The following is a 22,372-nucleotide window of genomic DNA, read 5'->3' on the forward strand; positions in this document are numbered from 1 at the left end:
GACTATTCCTCATCAGAAGTTACCGAGGAGTATTTTGTAAAATGGTAACCTATATTTTTAATAACATAAGCCCTGAATCTTAGTTCTTATTTAAGAGATGCATCATTTACAGATATATAAGCTCCATGAGGACAAGAGGGAATTTTGTTTTATTCACTGATCTCTCTCCAGCTCTTAGACTAGTGCCTGGATCATAGTAGGTGCTCAGTAAATACATTTTGAATAAATAATTGTGATTTGAGAGTTGATTTTTATGTAAAGCCAAATAAAACATAAACGCAACTTGAATGTTTATTACCCAGGTGATAATTATGAGACTTTAAAAAATTTCATTGCTAATTTGTTATTTCTGTTTCTTCTTTTTAAATACTTTATGCTGTCCAGTATGGAAGCCACAGCCCCATATGTACATTTTTTCGCTTGAAATGTAGCTAATAGGAATTGAGATGTACTGTAAGTGTAAAGTACATACTGGGTTTCAAAGACCCAATACCAAAATACGTAAACTAGCTTATTCATTTTTTTTATATTGATTACCTGTTGAAGTGACAGTATTATACATTTATTGGGTTAAATAGAAATTGGTAAAACGATTTCACTCTTTTGGTCTACTATTAAAATGTAGCTACTAGAAAACTAAAAATTACGTGTAATGGCTCGCATTTGTGGCCCATTGAACAGTGTTCATCTAGACACAGAAAATCTAGATATTGAGTGTAGACAAGGGAGAAGCTTTCAAAATAGGGCTTTGAGTGAATATCTTTTATAGAAACACGAAATTATACATTGCAGCTGTGACTTGGGAAAGTGGGCATTCAGATGGTCTTGATCAAATTTAAAAAAAGGACCAAAACAAATTAATTAGATTAGCTCAAATCAGAAATATGAAATGCAGCTACCAGATGGATTCCTGGCATAGTTGCCAGCTGGGTCTTGAGGTCAGAAAAGGGGCAGGAAGGCGTTGGTGGCTGTCCCAGTGAGCGGTCACTAATGGCAGACTACAAAGCCAGTTTTTGAACTTCTTTGCCTGGACCTTACCTGAGCATGGTTGTAGTTGCGGTGAGCGACATGCTTAGTTGATACCATATAATGCTGGCGTTTTTCATGCGTCTGGGAGATGGACACTTAGTAGAAGGGTGTAGGGAACAGGAAGAGGAGCACAGCCAAGGGTCAGTATGGTTACTCTCAGGCAGGGCTGTTTTTTCCCTGCTCATGCGCATAGGCAACTTGTCCCTCTTCTGAATCTTAAGCTGATAAAAAGTAAGCACCAACTTCATCACCACTTCTCCAGGCTTAATCTGGCTCTGTCTCTGCCTCTGGGCTCAGTGGGCTTGCAAGAGAAGGTCACCAGTGGGCTAAGCCATCCACTCCCTCTGGGCTCACTTTTACCTGGAGCTGGCCTGGAGTCCCATCCAGTCAGTAGCATTTCTTCCCATAACAGTTGGCGGACCCAGGACACATATGTAGACGTTACTTTCCTTAAGCTAATTTGAAAGGTTATTTTGGTAAGTGGTTGGTCTGCATGGCTGGTTTAAGCTATTATCAAGTCCATTCCAGTATTTATTTCTTTGAAAGTTAGAATGAGCCTTGAATAAATGATGACTGACTGCTTAGCCTTCTTAGGAGTGTATTTAATTTAAGAATATTTGTTGCAACTGGAACTGGAGATGTCTACTTCTCTTCATTTTGGATTTTAAAATAGTTGCATAGTAAAGCAGCATGTTTTCAGTAAAATGGCTTTCATGCTCACCTTATTTTCACCCATCTGACCTCTGTATTTGGAGAAAGTAGATCAGAAAATTCATGGCAGTTAGCGGCAGAGTGAAGAGACCTTTGACTTTAGCTGACAGCTGTCACCTGAAAACTACAGACCTGGAGACCCTCTCAGGTGTTATGTCTGTAGTTCTGACAGTGAACAGGAATGTTGTTTACATTTTCTGTAAGCAAAATTCTCCCCTTGTTAGGAATGTGTTAGAATATGGCAGGCAGAAACAGAATTTTTATGTCTTACTGGTAAGTTCTCAGGAGTGTTGGTTAGCCCATTGTTCATTCCTATGCTCTTATGGAAGCATGTCGGTAGAATTTATGACTGAGCCTGTTTATATCGTCACTTTGGAAATTCTTCAACAAGATATTGTTTTTTCAAGTGGGCTAGTATCACACAATGCTTAATATGCTTATAAAAGAGAAAAAAATGAGTTAAATTCCAAAGATGTTTAAGATTTCAGTCATTTTCTCTATATGAATTAGTTCTTTATTAGGCCGTTGATTTAATTAGTGCTCAACAAAAATACTTTCCTGTTTAGATTGTCAAAGCATTCTTTAAATTAGTTATTTTAATCTGACACAGGATCTGTTAGGAAGAGTTTGAATAACATGCAGCATGTTGCATAGTGTCCATAGTGCACTGGAAGCACATAGGGTGCGAACACAAGTGCCTGCCAACTTGTCTCCCTACCTGCTTAGATCCTGCCTTGTCCCAAAAAGACTTAAGGCAATGGTGAGGAGAGCATATTTTGAACTTTATTCTGTTAAAATAATTTTTAGTTTTGGAGAAAGTTGTGTTTCTAGTTATGAGAATAGTTAGTGTCTACAGAGTATCCACTCAACTAGTTTTCTCTGAATGGTCACGTGGGATTCTGGTCCACCAGAGCCCAGCGTGCCTGCGGGTGAATAATGAGCCTGGTGATTGGGCTGCTCTGTGTCAGTGCAGACTGGGACCATGGTAGGCTCAGAGCCATGAGTGAAATTGGTCCTCTTGGACAATGAAAGCTTTTCTTTTAGTCTCTTTCTGAATCTTGTATATTTCTGCCATTAAACATAATGAAATTATGAATTTATTGTACTGTTCTCAAGGTTGCTTTTCAACATCATTATGAACACTTTCTTGTTAGATGCCTCTGTTGCAGTTACATAGTTTTATGTGGGCTGTAAATATCTAATTTGTATGAAATGACCGATTTTGGTGTTTGTATAATCCTCTAGTCAATTTAACTAAGTTGAGCTTTTCACAGCCCTTGGTGCTGCTGTTGCTCATCTGATTACACCAGGGGAATAAGGTTAAGGGCGGGCTGTTGGTAACCAGAGCATTTCTAGGGCTTTAGTTCAGCAGATGAGCTGCTTGGCTATATTCATACATCTGCTTGCCTGCTGTGGCAGCTGCTGCTGCTTCATGTTGTGTTCTTTTGTTCTGTTTCATCCAAGAATGGAATGCTAGGAAGTGTAGTGAATGGATTAATTTAAGGTTAAGGTTAGTGTTTTGCTTGCTTTCTAAGTAACCGATCATAATGATGCTTCTGGTAGAAGCTAATGAGTTTCTCGTAAAGTGAACTAAATTTATAAAATACAGCTCAGCGAGGGAGCTAGATTAGTATTGTTGATGGGGACCAAATTCAGATGTACAAAATACTGGCAGTTTTTATCATCGGATCCTAATTCTTTGTTTTCTTCCTTCTTCTCCCCCACCCCCAACTCCTTTCCAGGACTTATATCCAGACTTTGCCTGACACTGCAGGGTCCAAGAGAATTAAAGAAATATGGAATGACATGAAGAAGATTAGTTAAGGATTACAGGCTTTGAGGGCAAACACCTCAGTGAAGTGAAGCACAGGCAAGCTCCTGAGCTGTGGTTTGGAGGAGCCGTGTGTTGGAAGAAGATGGCAGATCCAGGAATGATGAGTCTTTTTGGCGAGGATGGGAATATTTTCAGTGAAGGTCTTGAAGGCCTCGGAGAATGTGGTTACCCGGAAAATCCAGTAAATCCTATGGGTCAGCAAATGCCAATAGACCAAGGCTTTGCCTCTTTACAGCCATCCCTTCATCATCCTTCAACTAATCAAAATCAAACAAAGCTGACACATTTTGATCACTATAATCAGTATGAACAACAAAAGATGCATCTGATGGATCAGCCGAACAGAATGATGAGCAACACCCCTGGGAACGGACTCGCGTCTCCGCACTCGCAGTATCACACCCCTCCCGTTCCTCAGGTGCCCCATGGTGGCAGTGGTGGCGGTCAGATGGGTGTCTACCCTGGCATGCAGAATGAGAGGCATGGGCAATCGTTTGTGGACAGCAGCTCCATGTGGGGCCCCAGGGCTGTTCAGGTACCAGACCAGATACGAGCTCCCTACCAGCAGCAGCAGCCACAGCCGCAGCCACCGCAGCCGGCTCCGTCGGGGCCCCCTGCACAGGGCCACCCTCAGCACATGCAGCAGATGGGCAGCTATATGGCACGTGGGGATTTTTCCATGCAGCAGCATGGTCAGCCACAGCAGAGGATGAGCCAGTTTTCCCAAGGCCAAGAGGGCCTCAATCAGGGAAATCCTTTTATTGCCACCTCAGGACCCGGCCACTTGTCCCACGTGCCCCAGCAGAGTCCCAGCATGGCACCTTCCTTGCGTCACTCGGTGCAGCAGTTCCATCACCACCCCTCTACTGCTCTCCATGGAGAATCCGTTGCCCACAGTCCCAGATTCTCCCCGAATCCTCCCCAACAAGGGGCTGTTAGGCCACAAACCCTTAACTTTAGTTCTCGGAGCCAGACAGTCCCCTCTCCTACTATAAACAACTCAGGGCAGTATTCTCGATATCCTTACAGTAACCTAAATCAGGGATTAGTTAACAATACAGGGATGAATCAAAATTTAGGCCTTACAGATAATACTCCAATGAATCAGTCCGTACCAAGATACCCCAATGCTGTAGGATTCCCATCAAACAGTGGTCAAGGACTAATGCACCAGCAGCCCATCCAACCCAGTGGCTCACTTAACCAAATGAACACACAAACTATGCATCCTTCACAGCCTCAGGGAACTTATGCCTCTCCACCTCCCATGTCACCCATGAAAGCAATGAGTAATCCAGCAGGCACTCCTCCTCCACAAGTCAGGCCGGGAAGTGCTGGGATACCAATGGAAGTTGGCAGTTATCCAAATATGCCCCATCCTCAGCCATCTCACCAGCCCCCTGGTGCCATGGGAATTGGACAGAGGAATATGGGCCCCAGAAACATGCAGCAGTCTCGTCCATTTATAGGCATGTCCTCAGCACCAAGGGAGTTGACTGGGCACATGAGGCCAAATGGTTGTCCTGGTGTTGGCCTTGGAGACCCACAAGCAATCCAGGAACGACTGATACCTGGCCAACAACATCCTGGTCAACAGCCATCTTTTCAGCAGTTGCCAACCTGTCCTCCACTGCAGCCCCACCCGGGCTTGCACCACCAGTCTTCACCCCCACACCCTCATCACCAGCCTTGGGCACAGCTCCACCCATCACCCCAGAACACCTCGCAGAAAGTGCCTGTGCATCAGGTAAGGGGACACAGAGCCTGCCTCTGCATTGCAATGTGAAATTCAACATGGCTAACTTGTCTAATCGAATTTTTCTTTAAACTCTATGAAAAGCTTTTTCATTATGAATGCCTTAATTTTTATTTGTTATTGGCTTATGCATTTATTTTATTCAGGCATGAATCTCCCTGTCCCCGAGATTGTGCTAGATGTTAAGGATATGTAGATAACTAAGACTGGGTCCCTGCTGACAAGGAGCTGGGTCGCCACTAGCGGGGAGATGGACAGAGGACTCAGAATGCTCACGAGACAAACGCTTTTGTTTCCTTCTCTGAATTCTTCTTTATTCTTTCTCTTTGTGTGTGTGTGCATGTGTGTGTGTTTTAAAAGTACACTGACACTTGGTTTCTAGCAAAGATTTATGCGTGTGTGGTAGTCTCCTCCATCTCTTCTTTTATATTGTGATATTTTTCTTGGGAAGCTGCAAAACGTATACTTCTGTGATACTTATTTTACTAACTGTTGAATTTGTTAGTATGAGTTTTAATTGCAAACTGTAGAAAATCACAGTAAATGATAATTCACAGAAGATGTTTGGTCTCTCAAAGATTTGGATACCCAGCACTGAAGTAGGGAATCTTCTTTTTTTGTAAGCTGACGTTTTTGTTATCATTCAGAATTTATTAAAGAACAGATTTAAGTTTTATGTTATCATATTCACAAAGACATCTTTTCATTATAAATTTTGTTGTTTATGCCCTAGGTCTGTGAATGATAAATTAATGCCTGTGTATGCAGATTATTCTTAGTGCTATTCAAAAATATATACTGATTATCTACCAGAATGCAACTCTTGTTTTTGGGGTGCACAGTAGCCGATTTTAGAGCTATAAAGCATAGTGCTTGTTTTGATGGACTTATCAATTTTGGGGAAATAAGACCTGCATGTGAAAATACAGAGGAGTGAGAGACCAGGCATGATTATGTGACAAATGTCCAGAGAGAGGAAATAACCTGTAGTTGAGGGTGCTTGGAATTTGGCTAGGCCTTACCCAGCGGGGGTGAAGCCAGGTCAGCAGTTCAGACTGGGGGATGGTTTGCTAAACAAGGGCACAGGAAGTCAAGCTTGCTGCAGGGAATAGGTTGGAAAGTGTCAGTCAGGGCCAGATTGTTGTGATCTTGGATTCCTTTTTAAGGAATTTGGACTTAAATGGGGAGGGAGCCAGTGATATTGATTAGACAGTCCACAGGACAGATGGGAGAAGCAGAAGATGAAGTGTGAACCTGTTTTCTAGGCCTTTGAGGACAGTTTGGACCAGAAGGGTTAAAGTGGGAGCAGAAGGGATTGAAGCAGTGTTGAAAGTGAAAGGGTTTGGTCAGTAAACAAAGCTACTCAGGGCATCTCAGAGCAGCATTTTTTTTTTTTTTTTAAGTGGTGATAATTGTCTTCTATGCTTTTTGTCAGTTCATTAAAAAAAAAAAAAGAAAAAAAGTATTTTAGGCCAGGCACGGTGGCTCATGCCTGCAATCCCAGCACTCTGGGAGGCCGAGGCAGGCAGATCATCTGAGGTCAGGAGTTCAATGCCAAACTGGCCAACATGGTGAAACCCCATCTTTATTAAGAAATACAAAAAATTAGCTGGGCATGGTGGTGCATGCCTGTAGTCTCACCTACTCGGGAGGCTGAGGCAGGAGAGTCGCTTGAACCTGGGAGGTAGATGTTGCAGTGAGCTGAGATTGTGCCACTGCACTCCAGCTTGGGCAACAAAGTGAGACTCCATCTAAAAAAAAAAAAATTATTTTTATTTTTATTTTAGATGCACGCAGGCATTTAATACAGAGGCTCTGAAGCTTCGTCCTAAGCTGGGCTGGGGGAGTGGAGGTCAGGAAGACTCCTGGGACCACAGGACAAGTAGTGGCTTCAGGGAAGCTGCCCTCAGCCGGTGGGCAGGGCAGCTTCCCTGAAGACCTTGGTGATCCTCATATAACCACCCTTGGTGATTCTTATGTAACCTCAGGGCAAACCACCTCTCCTCAAAGCGGACCAAAAGTACTGTCCCTGAGGCCAGCAGACCTGGGTGGCTTTTAGGACAGAAGTGAATGTGACTTAGTTTTTAGGAATTATTATTATCTTATTCCCTGGAAAGTTTCTTACTAAGCAAGGGATATTTTAGAGCAGTGGTTTCTCAGACTTCTCATTCCCGCATCCTCTGTCTTCACCGGAGGGCGAGCACAGTTTGGAGACCCCCTGTGATTATAATCTGATCCCTGGATGAGAATTGTTGCTCTCCTCCAGCTTTCCTGGGTTTTAAGAGTACAGATGCCTCAATGGGCATTTCAGAGGACATGTGTGAGTCTGTGGCATTTGAGTCCTTGACCAGTGGAGGCTCCATGCATGCTGTGTCCTGTGCTAGACTTCAGAAGAGCCCACATGCATTTCCTCCTTCTTTGAATGTGTCATTATAGGCAAACTCAGGACCTTTACAGGGATGTAAACTAGGACATTTGAGGTATTTTCATTCTAAGTACAATTATGTTTTCCATTTTGCTCATTGATTATTTGCTTTCTTCTTTCTGCTTAACTTTGCATCCTTTTCAGATTTTGAGTTTTGAACATAAGGCTAGGGAGGTGTGAAGTCTCAGGCACAGAACATAGACTTTAAAGTTAGAAAGGTATGTGGACCCCAGCTCTGTCGCTTATTAAGCTGGTGATCTTAGGCGAAGGATTTAACTTCTCTTTACCTCAGATTTTTCGTTAGTTAAGCAGGAAAAATAGCACCCAGCACAAAGGGTGTTAGATTAAGTGGGCTTAACATATACCGAGTGCCTAGTATAATGTCCACTCCATGGTATATATGTTAATTCTCCTCTAATTTTAGCTTCTGATCTCCTGAAGTGCAAACCTTGCTACATAATTATGTCATTTCCCATGTAGATACAATGTAAAATTAACTTTATTTATTTATTATTTTTTGAGATGAAGTCTTACTCTGTTGCCAGGCTGGAGTCAGTGGCTCAGTCTTGGCTCACTGCAACCTCTGCCTCCCAGGTTCAAGCGATTCTCCTGCCTCAGCCTCCTGAGTAGCCGGGACTACAGGCGCGCACCCCCATGCCTGGCTAATTATTTTTAGTGGAAAAGGGGTTTCACCAAAATTAACTTTATTTTTAAGGATAGGTTAAATATTATGTAATACAGCCTTAGTTATGAAATAACTAAATTTGATTTGTGCAAATATTATCCCCCTTTTAGACTGTGTTGCCACATGTGAGGAGGATAATGATATGGGTAATTCAAAATATGATCCTATACCTTTAAAATCTCTCTCTCTGAATGATTGACATTCTACCCTAGGAAATATTTTTATTTAATTATGTTTTGCTTTAGAGCTACTAAAATTATTTTGCATTTTATATATGATGGAGTAGTGGCTCAATACTATACCAGGTATCAGGGAAGATACCAGATTAGGTTGAAATGTCCATTTAACTTGATAATAGAATTATCGCATTCAGGTAGACTTAACTCTTCTTGAGTTTTTCGCTTTTTAAAAATAGAAATTATGTTCTTTATGTGTTTCCTGGCTTCTGAATGGATATTTTCTAAATTATGGAACACATTTAAGTATCTTTAAAGATAAGTTTAACTTTATATTGAAAAGTCAACAAAGAAAATATTAGAACAAAAAAGGCCACAGTTCATCAGATCAAAATGTGAAAAATTACACATTTTGGTATATGGAAATTTCTTTAATGGGAGTGCTAGACTTTCGATTATTTGATAAGATTTACAGGGAAGGAAAAACCCTACCTTATATTTCTTTTTCAATAGCTAATTAGAACAGTTTTTCTCAAACCTTTTTATCTCAGACCTCTACACATTCTTAAAAATTATTGGGGACTCCAAAGAGTGTGTGTTAGCTATGTGAGTTATATGTATTGATATTTACTGTCTCAGAAAGTTTTAAGTTTTTTATTATTTACTTATGTATTTATGTCTTTATTTTTGAGACAGAGTCTTACTCTTTCGCCCAGGCTAGAGGGCAGCGGCACCTTCTAGGCTAGAGGGCAGCGGCACCTTCTTGGCTCACTGCAACCTCCTCCTCCCAGGTTCAAGCAATTCTCCTGCTCAGCCTCCCTAGTAGTTGGGATTACAGGCACCTGCCACCACGCCCAGCTATTTTTTTTTTTTGTATTTGTAGTAGAGATGGGGTTTCACCATGTTGGCCAGGCTGGTCTTGAACTTCTGACCTCAGATGATCCACCCGCTGTGGCCTCCCAAAGTGCTGGGATTACAGGCATGAGCCACCCTGCCTGGCTAAAATATTGATGAAAGTTTAAAATATTGATTTGTTAATTATTTAAAAATAATAAACCATTGTGTGTTAACATGCATAATACTTTTTAAATGAAAGATAACTTTTTGCAAGACAAAAAATTAGTGGCATTGTTTTATATTTATCAAATATTGATTCTCACATCTGCTTCTGACTGTAGTCTGTGTGCTAGTCATAAGCCTCTGGAAAAGTTTGCCGCTCATTTGGAGAAAATGAGGATGAAAAAGCAAATAACATCTCAGGATCATGTAGAAATAGTTCTGGTCTCACAGACCCTACAGAAACCTTGGCCCACAATTTTAGAACCACTGGTATGAAGGAAAGAGTACAGGCTTTGGAGTCGATGAGTTTTTGAATAGAAGCACCACTGCTTAACGTCACCACCTGACGTTAGTAAGAGTGTCAGGACCTCATTTCATTATCTCTGAAGTGAGGGATCATATGCCTTCCTGGTTAGAGGCTCAGTGAGATTAGTAGTAATGTCTTTTAAGTGCTTAACAGTGGGGACTCAAAAACGATATATCTAGCAAGTGTTCAGAATTGCCGGTTGCAAAGCTTTAAGAAGAATCTTACATACTTCAATGTCAAACCTTTTCATAGTTGTTTGACTTTACGTCCTTGGTTTTAGTGAACACATATCAAATGCTGAGGCTTCCTATGTGCTTTTCTTTGAGGGAGGTAGAACAATCTTGCTGTGTGAGCAGGAAGATGCAGGCAAGAATATGCCATGAAAAGCACACTGTAGAGATCAGCGCTGATCTTTAAGATCATTCTTATAGTGGGAGAGGTGGGGGTCTGGGAGGGCTTTCTGGGGGCAGTGATGTCTTTGCTGAGATGTGAAAGATCAGTCTAAGTTGAGAGAAGGATGGATAAAGGAGGGAAAAGGGTTTAAGATTTAGGAAACAATGAGTGCAAAGATCAGAAAGCCCTTTGGGCCTTGAGTGTCCCTAGTATTGCTGGAATGTAGGTCTGGGGCTTAGTGGACAGAAAGCTGCATGGTCCCGGGCCCATGGCACTGGAGGGCACTAGGAGGTGTTTTCAGCATGGACACAGCACCATGGGGTTCTTTGCAGCACCCAGGAGTATGAAGAGAGTGGAGAGGGGGTGGAATCAAAAATGAAAGGTTTATCAGTACACTGTGAACATGGATGAGAACAATCTACAAGGAAGGCACAGAGCAACATTTTGTTCATTTGAAGAGCTTATCTAAAGAAAGACTGGTTAAGTGGATTGTCCTTAAGGTTACAGGCAAGTCCCTGAGTTTCTGGATAGAATTTACACTGCACAGTCCGTAGACATGTCCCAGATCATGGATTATGCTCTTAAATGGAAAGTTCTAGTTGAATTTTTAGGATCTGCAACAAGGTGTCCTTAAAATAAGTTTATTTTGGATACATTTGTACCTTTTTCATTAATTTGGTCCTGAAATACATTCATCATGAAACAGAAGTAGAAAAAAATTTTAAAGGCTACTAAGATTGAGGTGATAGGCAATAATTTCCCATCTCCTCATTTTCCCTTGAGATTAAAAAAAACCTGGAAGAATCAGTGGTACAATTTTTTTTTTTTTTAAATAATAGCCTTTCTGGGAAAACCTTTTATTGGTAAATCTCAAGTAGCATCTATCTTATACTGAGATTCTTTAAGTTTACCCAGTAAATAAAGAATTACAAGGCCGGGCGTGGTGGCTCACACCTGTAATCCCAGCACTTTGGGAGGTAGAGGTGGGCGGATCACAAGATCAGGAGTTCGAGACTAGTCTGGCCAGCATAGTGAAACCCCGTCTCTACTAAAGATACAAAAATTAGCCGGGCGTGGTGGTGCATGTCTGAAATCCCAGCTACTCGGGAGGCTGAGGCAGGAGAATCGCTTGAACCCGTAAGGTGGAGGTTGTGGTGAGCCAAGATCACGCCACTGCACTCCAGCCTGGGCAACAGAGCAAGACTCTGCCTCAAAAAAAAAAGACAGGCATGGGCAGAGTAATTGGCAACTAAGTAAATTTATGGAAAAAGGTGGCTATGTTTCTTAAGGATCATGTATGCAGGTTGTAATCAGAAATAGACAAAAATACCTTTTCAATGGAGAGCAGGTGTATCTTGTCCAATACTACCTTTCTCACTTCTAAAGATGTCTGGGAAAGATGAGAAAACAAAATGTCTCTAAAAAAAAATCAGCTTTTACCTAAGTGGTATTCAGGGGCTTTTGCAAGTGTATGCACCTTCAGAAAACAGGCACCCAGGCTGTACCTCATTGGAGCAGGTTGCCCTCTCTGGTGCTCACAGAGGGAAGGCAAAAGAAATCACTGATTTCTCACTTGCTATGGCCCACTGCTAGTTCTTCATGACATCTTTAGTTAAAGCAAACCATCCAGCCTTTACTGGTCTCTCTTTCCTGGGCCATAGGTTGCTCTCAACAGCCTGTTGTTTCTCACGAAGATTCTTAAAGTATTTCTTTTGACTACTTCAATTTGTATATACTACAGCTTATTGAGTAACCTGTCTGCGTTTTTCCTCAACATCCAACAAGCTGGTTTATCCCAGAGGTCAGAATTATACCAAGTGTCGAGTTAAAGCACAGGGAAAAATCTACTCCATCTGTCCTTTCACCCCATAGTCTGAAAGCATGAGTGGCCGATAGCCTTGCCCCTTAGATGGCTTTTATTTTGTAAAAGAGTATTGTTTTATGTGACATCAAAATTTTTGTAGGTGATAAGAATTTAGTTTGTTAGTTTACCTTTGAAGCCTGGATATTAGGCCTCTGCTAGGTGTCCCAAGTAGCCAATTGATATTCTTAAAAGAAGCCACTTTTGGTGCTGCATTTTCATCTTGGTGTCTTAGGTACCTTCATGAAAGGCAGTACCACATGAAAGAAATACTTATTTAATGCCTGTTACGTGCCAAGGACCGTGTTAAGGAGAGATTGCTGGTATGGTGGAAGGCAGGGAGGAGACAGCAGCCTCCACCGAGGTGGAAAGGGAATTTTGTTATTTAAGTATAACATTCTGGCTGTCCTATCTTTGTGTACTTACTATGTTCTAGACCAGAACTGTCCAGTTATATGATGGGAGCTACAAATACAACGCATTTATGTTGATACAGATTTTCTGGTAACCACATTTTACCATTAAAGAAACTGGTAAAACTAATTTTAGTAATACATTTAATTAAACCAACATATCCAAGACATTTCAACATGGAATCAGTATAAAAAATTGCTTGTGAGATATTTTACCCAAGAATTTAAAACCTAATATGTATTTTACACGGATTGCGTGAGCTGCATCTCAGTTGCCCAGTGACCACACATGGCTGGTGGCTGCATATTAAACAGCACAGGCTAGACTCTTTCCCTATCAGTTGCTACAAATTCTTTTTAAAAACAAGTCAGAGTATAAATAATTTTATTCACATGTAAATAAATGTAAAATTGTTAGTCTAATTATGACAGTCATCCTCCAAGACAGGTGTTACCCACCTTTGCTGTAAGGTTAAGGAAGTAGTAGCGGTGTTTTTAGGTATCATGAATAAATGCAGTACTGGGGGGTGTGCCTGTGTTAGGGATATTAGTATCAATTCTTGACAAGATACATTATTGAAGTTTGATTTCATTTGTTTGTGTTTCAAAGAAGGCTACCTAAATGGTGTTTGTCCTGTGGGAAAAAATAGTGTGTTTCTCTGAAAGGTGGATTACAGACATTTTGAAGATTTTAGTTTTGAGTGGTGTTGGGATGCTTTTGGTAGTTACTCCTCACCTCTGTCCCCTGGCTTTTTGCCTCTCTATCTCTAATAGAATTGCTTGTTTCTTCATGAAATTGACTCTCCAGGATAAGGGAAAAAGCCTTCATTTTTATTAATATGCATGATCCCCCCCTCCCCAATTCTTTCACTTTTTTCTTCTGTGCTGCTTTTTTCTTCCCTGTTATAATAATCTTTCAGAAAGGCAGTCTCTGGTACAGCAGAGCAGTAGTTGGCTGAGGAAGAAGAATTGGGAAGTGGGTTAGGGGGACAATTAAGGGAACAGCATTGTGAGAACTAATCTGGAGAATTTACCCTAGCCTTGACATCTTAATGTTATTTTCCATTCTCTGTAGTTACAGCTGTAAATCTATAGATAATCCTTAAGTAGCCATGCAGAGATGGCCCTGGTATTTCCTTTGTTGCTGAATGCAGCTCTTGTATCAGTGAAGAAAGTCAGTAGCAAACTTGTACTTGTCCTTTTGCCTTGTAAAACTTTAGTAGTTTATGGTGTGTCACCAGGAGTGAGGTTTTATTTTGTTTTTCCTTCACTTAGTGTAAAAAATGGAGGAGAACCTTCAAGGGCCAGGACATGATAGCAGGAGTGGTAGTGATGGAGAACTTGAAGTTGGCAAAATGCCAAGAAATTGACAGCGTTGCATTTAAAAAAGTCAACATAGATACAGGACTACCCACATCATCTTGCTTGTTTTTTATCCTGGACAATTTCCAGGACGATGGGAGTGATGGCCAGGGAAGGCTGCAAGGCATTTCCTTAGCTCTTATTTTAAAGATTGGATCAAAAACATGCCTTTTTGATGCTCTTTAATATTAATGAAGGCTATAATATTTCTGATATTCTTTAAAGTGTATTTGTCCTGTTTTCCTCTACTGTGTTCTGTGTTTAGTTCTAAATCATTCTGTACCATAGGTTTCGGGAGTCCTAGACGTTAACCTTAACTGTGTTAACTGTGTGACTTGGCTCACTGTGTGAAAGCAAAAAAACAATTGTTTTCGGGTGTAAGCAAGTGTTATTAATCTTAAGAGTCTTTTTGTTTGTTTTGGCCATGAGTATAAAGCATTGGAGAATATTGAGGAGGTGCAAGCAGTGGTGCTGGGAAAATGTGTGGAGAGTTTTTCGAATGGCAAGTGTTCTAGCTTAACTTATGCCTTTCCTGTCTAATCTATTCATAGACTGGCTGAAACAGGTTTGCAATATTAGCATAGGAATTCCACTCTCACCCATTTGGTGGGCTATGAAGTGTTCTGGCCTCTTGCCAGCGGCTGCTCAGTTTAGGGGGCTGGGAGGTTGCAGGGTGCATATCCTTTCTTGTGAACAGGCAAAGAACTTTAGATCATTCTTTTTCTGAAACCTTTTTGTTTTTTGAAGGTATGTATCTAAATGTGCTCTTTAATGGAAGGGGAGGGTATAGACTTAAAATTCTTATTGAATATAGAAATACTTGAAATTAAAGTTTAATTTTTAGATCATGTTTCTTGATGGACTCTTGTAACTTGAACATTTTCTTCCATTAAAAAACAATAATAGAAAATTGTGGGATTTTTGCAAGTTGTGATGTGTTTGTTTTCACTGTTATTTTTAAAAACAAGTCTAGCATGAAGAGATACCAACTTTAACCACTTTGGAGCGTGCTAGAAATAAACTGGGGAACTAACTTGGAGAATTTACCTTGATCTTGACATCTTAATGTTACTCTCCATTCTCTGGAGTTACAGCTGTAAATCTGTAGATAATATCTAAGTAACCACAGGGAGAAATGGAACTGGGGCAATAAATAAGTAGAATATGTTGACTTTGCTTTAAATTGGCCCATTACTAAGCTAACTCCATTTTTGGCTGCTCAAATATGTCAGAGACATTTCCATGAATGAGAGCTATTGAAATGCATGAAGACATACCTTGGATTAAAGGAGATAAGTCAGAGTTTTTTTAGGGAAAGTGTTTTATTTAAGTAAGTTGCTAAGTAGTATTTCATTTTTGTCATCGATTTCTCTGAATGTTTTTTTCTGTGTACTTTAAATATATTTATCCAGACAGTGGGCCATGTCAAGGGAGTAGTCATCTTCATACTGGAATAAGGTGCTGTGGGAACCCCTGTGCTAAGTGTCCTGCCTAAGCTGACCTCTGATGCAACAACGTGTCTTTCTTACTTGAAAACCATGGTAGAAGACTTAGATCAAAGAAGGAAATAATTCAGTCTAATTTTAGAAAACATGTTTCCTTAGATGTGAGCTTAAGGCTTGCAGTTTTACTTTTTGCAAGAAAGTTCAAAACCAATATTCACACATAAGTAAGGTCTCTAAGCTAGGGTATCATTGATGAAGAAAACAATAAAACAACAACAGTAAGAGACTAGTCATTCATAGAATAAAAATGAGCCCAATAATAAGATCAGTTTTTTGTTTTGTTTTCTTTTGAGATGGAGTCTTGCTCTGTTGCCCAGGAGATGGAGTTTGCAGTGGCGCGATCTTGGCTCACTGCAGACTCCATCTCCTGGGCTCAAGTGATCCTCCCACCTCATCCTCCAGAGTACCTGGGACTACAGGCACCCACCACCACACCTGGCTGATTTTCGTATTTTTAGTAGAGACGGGGTTTCACCATGTTGGCCAGGCTGGTCTCGAACTCCTGACCTCAGGTGATCCACCTGCCTCAGCCTCCCAAAGTGCTGGGTTTACAGGTGTGAGCCACCGCGCCCTGCTGCAAATCATTAAGCCAGTTTTAATAAGCTCCCCACATCAAAGAGCCACGTTAGATGCTAGAGTGGTATTTCATACTGAATATAAATTTAATTCCAAAGTAAGTAAATGCAAAGAGACAAGTGTCAGTTTATTTTTTTCATTTAATGTTTTCTCTGTCATTTTTTAAGCCTCTCACCCCTCCACTATTCTGTGTAGTGGTCACACACTAGGTGGAGCTGCCAGGACTCTGCCACTCACTGCTAGCACAGGTTGCTGGACAGGCAGGAGCACAGAGTTGTGAAGACCACAGGCTTCATATACACTGAGAACTCCATTTAAATGTGGCTCTTCCATTTTTTTCTTAAGTCATCTTAAATACATACTTAACTTCCCTAAACCTCAGTTTCTTGATATAGTGATTGTACCGATTACACAGAATTATGAGAATTAAATGAGATAATGACTGTAAAGTTTTTAGCACAGCATGTGGCATGTGGTATATGCCCAATAAATGTTAAATATTTTTTATTATAACTACTGTTGTAGTGATTATCAAAATGAGCTTTTGGAATTCTTTTTTCACTTTCTACTCCTTCACTGTGAAGTAGACTGACTTTCCCTTATTTTGGAAAACAGGACATCATCTATCAGTGCCTTAAAAATCAACTTACTAGATTCTCCATAAGGCAGACAAAAATTCATAATGTTTTGTAGGGGGGAGCAAAAATTACCATCACACTACTGTATTTATTTTCAGTTGAATCTCTAGGAAATATTACTGTATACAAAATACTAGCTGCTTTCTAAGTGTTTGTTTCTAACTTCAACCAAGGTGAAAACCATCACTTAGTTTTCAGAAACTTCAAATGGCAGGTTAAGTTGACGTCCTGTTTCATATTGCTAGGGATGGTCACTGGTATTCCCTCTAGCAGCAGAAGTTCACCCACTGACCTATAATATATATAGGTCTACATAGAGAAAGTTCAGTAGTACTAAGTCTTTGTTAAATATAAATATAAACTTACAAGTACCTTAAATCCAGTGATCCACTTCACCCCCTTGTTGTTACTAGCATCTTACCATGTTTTCCTGGTGTGCTCTCCAAAACCCTGAGATGATATTATACTTTAGTGGATGGGTTCCTGTTGACTGGCACTGAAGGCCCTGTTGTGAACTCAGTTGATTTATGAAGGCTGTCCCACTTAAGATTTTTATAATGCTTCTTTATCCTAATCTATTTTTTTTTTCTTAAAAAGTAACTTGATATGTTTTAAAGTGTGGAAGACACAAAAGAAAATTGAAAGGATGGCTGCAGTGTAATTTAGTGGCTAAATTTAAAAAAAATAAGAAGACAGTTCACATTTTTTCAAATAAGTAAGGATGGTTTACATTTTTAGAGACAGTTTTTATCCATAAAAACCATTTATGGGCAACACTGTAACACCATTGCCATTTTTTTTTTTTTAGAATTTACTGTTTAGAGCAAGAAGAGACTTGTGTAAGAATTGAGCTTGGAGCCAGGTTTTCTCTGCAAGAAAGAGTGGTTATGTCTTTGCTCAAACTTAAATATAGGGAGAGGACCCTTTTGTTTACTATCTTCAAACTTTATGCACTATAGTTTTTAAATTTTTTAACAATATTTTAATGTATTTTTAAATAAATATTGGTAAAATGAGATTGAAAAAAGTAAACAGAAAACCTATTTATCTAATGTCCATCAGTTGTAATATGTTTACTAAATATTGTGTATATTGTTTATATGTATTTTATTGAATTGTAATCTATATACAATCTGTGTATTAAATGAAATGTTTCCTGAGTTTTATACTATAGAGTGGTTGCAATCCAGGCTATCGTATATGTTCAGTGAACTCAAGGTTTAAGGAAAGAAAACCCTTTTAAATATAACTGTGTACTGAAATTTATCAGAAAGTATCTAGGCTTTTCCAAGTTATTTTTTAAAGAAGGTTTGCCGTGTACTTTGATATCATGCTAATAATGAGTCTTTGTAGAAAATGTATAACCTAGTACTGTCCGTGATCTTTCTGTCATGATGAAAATGTTCTATATTTGCTCAGTCCAATATGGTAGCCACTAGCCACAAATGGTTACTGTACCCTTGAACCGGGGCTAGTGAGGCTGAGGAACTGAAATTTTAATTTTATTTGATTTTAATTTAAATAGCCATGAGGCTAGTGACTTTCATATAGGACCACTGAAGTATAACCACACAAGCCAAATTATTTCAAGTATCAGAAAATAAGATGTAGAGCACAATTAAAAATAGAAAAGAGAGTTTTTTGTTGCATATGTAGCCAGTGTAAGCTTTGTGTTTCCACTTTTATTCTCTCTCACCTCTTACTAGGTGGCCCTGAAACCATGGGTATCTCATGTCTTTGGCCTTGTGATGTAGTGATAGGATATAGTCATCTATACATGGTAAATGCTGACATAAGTCACTTCATTATTTTTTGGAATAAATTTTTGCTGGGTATCAGCCAATTGTTAAACACAGCATATTGTTTTAACTAATGCAAGTATAGCATCTTGTTTTATGGTATAAGTGATATTTTAGAAAGTTGTTATTCCCAAAAAAGTCCCTGTCACAAATGCTTCATGTAAAATATTTAAGGCCAGGCTCGGTGGTGTGCACCTGTAGCCCAGCTATCCGGGGGCTGAGGCAGGAGGATTGCTTGAGCCCAGGAGTTTGAGGAGGTTACAGTGTGCCATAATTGCGCCTGTGAGTAGCCACTGCACTCCAGCCTGGGCAACATAGTGAGACTGTCTCTTTTAAACACACACACACACACACGTGCGCACACACACACACATTTAAAATGGATGGGGTGGGTGCATTGCATATCTTAGATAATATCCACTAGATTTTTGGTTTATTAATTAGGTCATGGGTAGGACCTTGATAGAAAATAATTTGTCAAATCCTTTAGGTCATCAAGTCTAAGCAAATATATTAAATGCCATTTGAAGTGCTCACTTTAAAATGCTTAATTTTATGTTACATGAATCTCAACTTGATTTTTAAAAAGGGTCTAGAGTACTAATTTTATATCTTATTGCTGTAGAGAAGAGCTCCATTCTTTGAAAACTAGAAAAGAGAAAACCAGAAAAACCATCGTAGGATGAATATTCTATATTGAGTCTCTAACATTTGTCCTCACCTGGATGGAAATTTCCCACATTCTGCTGGGATTGGGGCCTTAAAAAATGACTGTAGGAAATCCAGCCCTTTATTAAATCAAGATTCCAGAGAGCTCTGTCCAGTGGAATTTTCTGGGATGATAGAAGTCTTCTTTTTGGTGTCCGGTATGGTAGCCTGTAGGCACTTGTGGTTAGGAGGCACTTGAAATGGGGCTAGTATGACAGAGGAACTGAATTTTAAATTCTATTTAATTTTAACCAACTTAAACAGCCGTATTTGGCTACTGACTACTATTGGACAGTGCAATTCTAGAATCATAATTGGTAGAGAAGTAGTCTTCAAACTTTTTTGTCTCCAAAGAGAATTTTTAAAAAAATTTTTTGTATACTTTTTTTTTTTTTGAGGTGGTCTCACTCCGTCGCCCAGGCTGGAGTGCAGTGGCATGATCTCGGCTCACTGCGTCCTCTACCTCCCCATCTCAAGCAGTCCTCCTACCTCAGCCTCCTTAGTAGTTGGGACTACCCACCTGACTAATTTTTTTGTATGTTTTGTGGAGATGGGGTTTCACCATGTTGCCCAGGCTGGTCTCAAACTCCTGAGCTCAACTGATCCGCACCCCTTGGCCTTCCTAAGTGCTGGGATTACAGGGGTGAGCCACTGCGCCCAGTCTACAATATTTTTTTAAAATCACATTTGTTGATATTACCACTGACTTTTCAGAATTTTTTTAAAAATTCTCTTTTTCAGTTTGAATACATGCATTAAAATGTGTTTGTCTTCATGACAATTATCTCACTAAACAGGCATTTGTCACCTGGATGAAATGAAGGACTGCCCTCTTGGTATTTATTAACTCTCTGCTTTGCTGCCAAGTGACTCTTCCTAAAGAGGTTGGTGTCCCAGAGGTGTTTATACTCCAGGGCAACACACTGTAATAATATTTGGGATGAGTGAAAGCCATTTTGATAAAGAGAAGTGATTGTAAAAAGGAAGGTGGAAAGGGGGACTTTTTAGAGAATAGATACCAAAGATGACAGTGTTAGTTCTGATAGAATGTATTTTGAGCCATTCTGGTTTGACACTTAGATACCAGAACTATTCTAGATAATAAAATGAGGCATGATTAGTATAAGAAAGAACACTTAACCTTGCTGCTACTGAGGCAGGTAGGGGCATTCATCCAGATTATTTAATACATGAGACAAATATGTTCAGGTAACTGCTTGTCTGTTTACAATTGTTTTATTTAAAGTAATAGTTCTCAAATGTTTTGGTTTTGGAATCCTGATGCTCTTAAATATTGAGAACCCCAAAGAGCTTTTATTTATTCTGGTTTTATCTGTTGTTATTTACCATACCAGAAATGAAAACTAGGAAATTTAAAAAATACATTTATTCATTTAAAAATAATAATAACCCCCTTATTGGTTCATTGAATTATGCCAATCTTCTGATTTTTGTATACTTTTTTTTTTTTTTGAGGTGGTCTCACTCCGTCACCCAGGCTGGAGTGCAGTGGCATGATCTTGGCTCACTGCGTCCTCTACCTCCCCGTCTCAAGCAGTCCTCCTACCTCAGCCTCCTTAGTAGTTGGGACTACCCACCTGACTAAATTTTTTGTATGTTTTGTGGAGATGGGGTTTCACCATGTTGCCCAGGCTGGTCTCAAACTCCTGAGCTCAACTGATCCGCACCCCTTGGCCTTCCTAAGTGCTGGGATTACAGGGGTGAGCCACTGCGCCCAGTCTACAATATTTTTTTAAAATCACATTTGTTGATGTTACCACTGACTTCTCAGAAAAGTCTTTAAAGATTGAGAAGTTGTTTCAACATGTAATATTTAAGCATTTCAACAAATCATATTTAATAGAGAAATACTGATGAGATATTTTACATTGTTTTTGTACTAAGTCTTTGAGATCTGGTGCTTTTGTACTTACAGCACATCTCAGTTTGGATTGGCCACATTCCAGGTACTCAGTAGCCACACATGGCTGGTGGCTGCCACGTCAGACAGCATGGCTTGGTAGAAGACAGTTGAGAGGTAATGGGTTTTGAATTAAGACAGTGGCAGTGTGGGTGGGGAGCGGTCAGGGGGGTAGAACTTTACAGGACGACTGCCATGTCTCTTGCTTACTAGATGAGTGGTGACCTCCCAGTTGATGGAAGAATTAGGAAAACAACATAAGGTTTTTTTTTTTTTTTTTTTAATATTGTTCAGGGATAAAGGGGCAGGAAGTAAGATGAGTTAAGTTTTAGAGTTTGAGATTTAATTGGGACATTGGACCTTGTGGATTTGGAGCTTAGTAGAGAGTTTATGATCTTGAGGCCTGGGAAGAGGAGCAGAAGCTCTTTAAGCCCAGCATAAGACTCCCTGGCCTGTCCCTTCCGCTCCTGAGCTGAGCCCACCACTCACTTGGACATCCTGTCACTGCTCTCATCCTTTCTCTGGCTTGAGGGCTGTCTTCTTGGGCTTCAGTGGAAGATAGATAATCACCTCCCACCCCCACCAGTCAGTGGGCTGTGGTCAGAGAGCAAAAGAGAAGCATGCATGGGTCTGACTTCACAAACATGCCTTAACCTTCATCTGAAGTGACTGAAATATTTCTTTCTTTTTTTTTTTTTCTTTTTGAGACAGTCTCGTTCTGTCGTCCAGGCTGGAGTGCAGTGGCGCAATCTTGGCTCACTGCAAGCTCCGCCTCCCAGGTTCACGCCATTCTCCCACCTCAGCCTCCCAAGTAGCTGGGACTACAGGTGCCCACCACCACGTCTGGATAATTTTTTTTTTGTATTTTTAGTAGAGATGGGGTTCACCGTGTTAGCCAGGATTGTCTCAATCTCCTGACCTCATGATCTGCCCGCCTCGGCCTCCCAAAGTGCTGGGATTACAGGCCTGAGCCACTGCGCCTGGCCTGACAGAAATATTTCACAGTTCATGAGCCATTCAGATTTTAAAGTTTATTTAAAAATTATGTACAATGAAATCACAAGCCATTTTGGATTAAAAAGAAGCAAGATTGAGGTAGTTCAACTGCTGCTGGAAAATGTCTGTACCTTTTTATTTTTGATATCAAATTCTGAGAACTTTTTCTGGGTCTCTTTCTAGCAGTACTTTTGTTTGGCCGTGTCTCTATGGGAATG

At 40.1% G+C, this 22,372-nt stretch overlaps 1 protein-coding gene across 4 annotated transcripts in view; it reads left to right on the top strand.

The window, feature by feature from the left end:
• Positions 1–22,372, top strand: part of CHD7 (chromodomain helicase DNA binding protein 7) — a 183,817-nt gene that overhangs the window by 58,128 nt on the left and 103,317 nt on the right. For all 4 annotated transcript variants that reach the window (XM_030795497.1, XM_030795499.1, XM_030795498.1 and 1 more), the window contains exon 2: positions 3,483–5,321. In XM_030795497.1, the coding sequence (XP_030651357.1) occupies positions 3,657–5,321 (1,665 nt within the window). In that variant the 5' untranslated portion in view covers positions 3,483–3,656. The remainder of the gene's footprint in view (positions 1–3,482; positions 5,322–22,372) is intronic.

This window comes from Nomascus leucogenys, chromosome 16, assembly GCF_006542625.1.
Source record: "Nomascus leucogenys isolate Asia chromosome 16, Asia_NLE_v1, whole genome shotgun sequence".
Classification (NCBI taxonomy): domain Eukaryota; kingdom Metazoa; phylum Chordata; class Mammalia; order Primates; family Hylobatidae; genus Nomascus; species Nomascus leucogenys.